Here is a 4,990-nt window from a genome sequence, read left to right as displayed (position 1 = left end):
TGGGGGGGGTGTGGGGGGGTCACAGAGGGGTTTGGGGGAGAACTGGGGGAGTTTTGGGGGGAATTGGGGGGTTTGAGGGGGGAATGGGGGGGTTTGGGGGCAGTTTAGGGGGTCTCGGGGCAGATTTTGGGGTTCCCAGGGGAAGGTTTGGGGAGAGTTTTGGGGAGTCTCGGGGGTGTGTTTGGGGGTCCCAGGGAGGGGTTTTGGGGGTCCAAGGGGAAGGTTTGGGGAGGGTTTGGGGGGGGTCCCAAGGGTAGTTTTGGAAAAGGTTTGGGGCAGATTTTGAGGGGTCCCAGGGGCAGGTTTTGGGGGTCCCAGGGGTGGGTTTGGAGAACGTTTAGGAGCAGGTTTTGGGGGTCTCAGGGATGGGTTTGGGGGTCCCAAGGGTGGGTTTGGGGGAGGTTTAGGAACACATTTTGGGGGGTCTCAGGGACAGGTTTTGGGGGTCCCAGGGGTGGGTTTGGAGGGTCCCAGGAGCAGGTTTTGGGGGAGGTTTAGGAGTAAGTTTTGGGAGTTCCAGGGGTGGGTTTTAGGGGTCCAGGGGTGGGTTTTGGGGGTCCCACCTGCCCCTGGGTGGCCGCCCGCAGCTCGTGGGGATCGAGGACGCGGCTCCGCAGCTTCTCCTGCAGCTCCTGCCCGGGGAGACCCCACAATAAACAACCCCTGGGGGGGCTCCAGGGGGGCTCAGGGGGGTCCCGGGGGGTACCTGGAGTGTGGCCCCCTCGATGACATCCCGGGGGTCAACGACGTTCCCGAGGGATTTGCTCATTTTCCGGCCCCGGGAATCCCGGACCAGAGAGTGCAGCAGGACCTGGGGGGGCACAGGGGGGTGGGACCCCCATAATTGGGGGGGCACAGGGGGATGGGACCCCCAAAATTGGGGGGGCAGGGGACCCGGGGGGGACAGGACACCCAAAAAGGGGACGTGGGACCCCCAGGAAAGGAGCAGGACACCCGGAAAGGGGGAAAAGGGACCCCCAGGAGGTGAGGAGGGACCCCAAAAAGGGACAAGGGGACCCTAAAAGAGACATGGAGACCCCAAAACGGAGAAGGGACCCCAAAAAGGGACAAGGAACCCCCCAAAAGGGACGTGGAGACCCCAAAAACGGACAAGGGACCCCAAAAGGGAGAAGGGACCCCAAAAAGGGCCCCAAAAGGGAGAAGGGACCCCCAGGAAGGGACGTGAGACCCTCAAAAGCCTCAAGAGAGGACAAGGACCCTCAGGGACACTTGGGGACCCCCGGGGGACATCAGGAACCCCCAGGGGACACTTGGGAACCCCCCAGGGGACACTTGGGGACCCCCAGGAACCCCCAGGAACCCCCAAAACCCCCAAGGAACCCTCAGGAACCCCCAGAACCAACAAAGCCCAGGGATGGGAGGGGGGTGGTTTGGGGACCCTTGGGGACATTTGGGGACCCCCAGGGGACACGGGGGACCCCGTTGGGGACCTGCTGGAAGGGCAGGTGTCCGGTGAGCTGCTGGCCCAGCATGACCATCCGGGCCACCCAGAAGAACAGGAGGTCACTGCCTGTCACCAGCAGCGAGGACGGGAAGAACCGGCGCAGGTCGGGGGTCTGGGGGGGACAAAAGAGGGGGAAAACGGGCTGGGACCCCCCAGTGGGGCTGCCCTGAGACCCCCTGAGACCCCTGAGACCATCAGAGACCCCCCAAGATCACCAGAGATCCCCTGAACCTCCCAGAGACCCCCCAAAATCCTCAGGGATCTCCAGAGACCCCCCAAGATCACCCTGAACCCCCCAAAGAACCCCAGAGACCACCAGAGACCCCCCAAGATCACCCAGAACCCCCCAGAGACCCCCCGAGTCACCTGGAGGTGTCAGGGACATGGGGGGACACTGAGGGGGGTATTTGGGGGACATTGGGGGGATATTTGGGGATATTTGGGGGACATTTGGGGGATATTTGGGGGATATTTGGGGATATTTGGGGATATTTGGGGGATATTTGGAGTCTCACCTGTTGGGGCCATCCCAGAGCAGCAAAGGGGAACAGGGCGGAGGAGAACCAGGTGTCCAAAACATCGGGGTCTGCGGGGCACAAAAACGGGTCAGGGCACCCCAAAAACACACCAGGGGACCCCAAAATGGGTCAGGGCACCCCAAAAACACACCAGGGGACCCCAAAAACCCATCAGGATATTTTTGGGGTTAGTTGGGGGGTTAATTTAGGGTTATTTGGGGTTATTTGGGGTTATTTCGGGGTTATTTGGGGTTATTTTGGGGTATTTTGGGGTTATTTTTGGGGGTCTCACCCCTCCTGAGGACGATGCTCTCGGGGGGTCTCCGCAGCCCCTCGGCCGCCGCCGCCCTGGCCTCGTCCTCACTGCGCCCCACAAACCAGGGACCCTCCTGGGGGGGGTCCCCGGGCCCCCCAGGACCCCCAGGACCCTCCCCCAGCACTTGGTAGGCGGGGATTTGGTGACCCCACCAGAGCTGCCGGGACAGGCACCAGTCCCTGGGGGGGAAAAGAGGGGGTCAGGGGGGGTTTAGGGACCCCCAGGGGTGGGGGGGGACCCTCCCCAGGACAGCTGGGGACCCCCAGAGGAGTGAGGAACCCCCCCAAGGAATATGGGATCCACCTCCCTGGGACCCGTCCAAATACCTGGGACCCCCTTTTGGATACCTGGGACCCCCCCAAATATCTGGGATCCCCCCTTGGATACCTGGGACCCCCCCAGATACCTGGGACCCCTCCAAATATCTGGGACCCCCTCCCTGAGCCCCCCCCAGACTCCTGGACCCTCTTTCCTGGGACCCCCTTGGACACCTGAGACCCCCCAAAACACCTGAACCCCCCCTCCCTGAACCCCCCCTTCCTGAGCCCCCCCCGACCCCCCTTTTTGCCCCCCAGCCCCTCCTTTCTGCCCCCCAGCCCCCCTGGACCCCCCTTTCTGCCCCCCCTCTCACCCCACGTTCTCCATCCAGGTTTTCCAGTTTTTCTCGTGGAATTTGGGGACCAGGCGGAGCCTCCCCGATGTCACCGCCTGGGGGGGGGCACAGGTGACATCCCTGGGGGTGTCCCCACCCCCTAGGACCCCCAGACCCCCCCCAGGACCCCCCAGGGCCCCCCCAGACCCCCCAGGAGCCCCCAGAACCCCCCCAGACGCCCCAGGACCCCCCCAGACGCCCCAGGACCCCCCCAGGACCCCCCCCTCACCTGCAGGGCCTGCTGGGCCATCCCCCCACAGCTCAGGAACCACTGGGGCCTCAGGAGCTGCTCCACCACGTCCCCACTGCGGCTGGGGGGGCACAGGGGACACTTGGGGGACACTTGGGGGACACTTGGGGGACAGCCGGGAATATTTGAGGGCAGTTGGGGGCACTTTGGGGGTACTTTGAGGACATTTTGGGGACAGTTGAGAACACTTGGGGACAGTTGGGGGCACTTTGGGGGCAGTTGGGGGCATTTTGGGGGCACTTTGGGGACACTCAGGTGCAGCTGGGAATATTTGGGGAGGGTTGGCGGTACTTTGGGGACGGTCTGGGGGTGTTTGGGGCAGTTTTAGGGGAGTTTGCTCCGTTTTGGTGACACTTTGGGGACACTCTGGGGATGTTTGGGTCCCTTCCAGGGGCGTTTGGGGTGTTTTTAGGGGGGTTTGGGGCACCCTGAGAACACTTCTTGATGCTGGGGACACCTCAGGGCTCTGGGGGTCAGTCTGAGGACACTTTGGGGCCAGTTTGGGGCAGGTACCTGCAGAGGGGGAGGGTCATGGCGTGGTCCTGGACCCCCCGGAACAGCCCCCGCTGGGCCAGAGCTGCCACCACCTGATCCCGGGCCACGAACCTGGGGACACCCTGGGGACATCGGGGGGACATTGGGGACACTCTGGGGACACTCTGGGTACATTGGGGACATATTTAGGGCCAGTTTGGGGCCAGTGTGGGGGCTGTACCTGCAGCCACCCCCCCCCCGGGGGGTTGAGGGTCCCGTCGTCGCTGATGACCGAGAGCAGGGGCAGCCCGTGGGCACGGGCCAGGGCCAGGTCAGGGGCACTGTGACCCGGGGTCACCTTCACTGCCCCTGGGGACACACCCGGGGTCACCCACTGTCACCTACAGCCACCCCAGTGTCACCTCCTGTCACCTACAGCCACCCCAGTGTCACCTCCTGTCACCCAGTGCCACCCCAGTGCCACCCCAGTGTCATCTCCTGTCCCCCAGTGCCACCCCAGTGCCATCCCACAGCCATCCCAGTGTCACCCAGTGCCACCCCCACTCCTGGGCACTGTGACCCGGGGTCACCTTCACTGTCCCTGGGGACAGGGACACACCCACTGTCACCTCCTGTCACCCCGTGCCACCTGCAGGGACACCCCCCCCCATACCAGTCCCACACTGGTCTCCCCCAGTCCCCCCAGTCCCTCCCAGTCCCCCTGAGCCCCTCTCCCAGTCCCTCCCAGTCCGTCCCAGTCCCTCCCAGTTTGTCCCAGTCCCCCCAGTCCCTCTCCCAGTTCCCCCCAGTCCCTCTCCCAGTCCCCTCCAGTCCGTCCCAGTTCCCCCCAGTCCCTCTCCCAGTTCCCCCCAGTCCATCCCAGTCCCCCCAGTACCGGTGCCGGTCTCGGGGTCCACGCTGGGGTCTGTGATCAGGGGCAGGACCCTCCCACTGAAGGGGTGTCGGAGGCGGCGCCCGTGGAGGTGCTGGGAGGGGGCGGGGCCACACTATGACCACGCCCCCCACCCCGTAAACCCCACCCCGGGCCCCGCCCACCACCCACTGGCCCTTTAAGAGGTTGCTCTGGGGAAGCCCCGCCCCCTCGGGGGGTGGAGTCAACACCAACCAATCACCATGAGTTTCCAGACCAAAAAGGCCCCGCCCCTTCCATTGGTCACACCAGCCACGCCCTTTATAGGAAGCCACACCCAACATGCAAAACAAGCCACAAGCCACACCCCCTTTGCCACAAACCCTGCCCCTCCACAGGCCACACCCCTTCCCTTAAGCCACGCCCACCCCTTTCCCTTCCCTC

At 64.4% G+C, this 4,990-nt stretch overlaps 1 protein-coding gene across 1 annotated transcript; it reads right to left on the bottom strand.

Moving 5' to 3' along the window:
- Positions 1-563: 563 nt before the first annotated feature.
- On the bottom strand, positions 564-4,692 carry LOC113941404 (valine--tRNA ligase, mitochondrial-like; the record flags this gene model as incomplete). The annotated part of the gene is made up of 10 exons (XM_027632558.1): positions 4,571-4,692; positions 3,917-4,044; positions 3,715-3,818; positions 3,181-3,262; positions 2,931-3,007; positions 2,276-2,478; positions 1,981-2,051; positions 1,452-1,577; positions 707-811; positions 564-632 (listed from the first exon to the last, which is right to left on the bottom strand). Coding segments are annotated over exons 3-10 (753 nt in total), but the record flags the coding sequence as incomplete, so codon positions are not given.
- Between the last annotated feature and the right edge of the window lie 298 nt (positions 4,693-4,990).

This window comes from Corapipo altera, unplaced genomic scaffold (genome assembly GCF_003945725.1).
Source record: "Corapipo altera isolate COAL_440 unplaced genomic scaffold, ASM394572v1 60429, whole genome shotgun sequence".
Lineage (NCBI taxonomy): Eukaryota > Metazoa > Chordata > Aves > Passeriformes > Pipridae > Corapipo > Corapipo altera.
The sequence above is the reverse complement of the archived record's forward strand: the minus strand, read 5'-3'. Positions and strand labels throughout refer to the sequence as shown.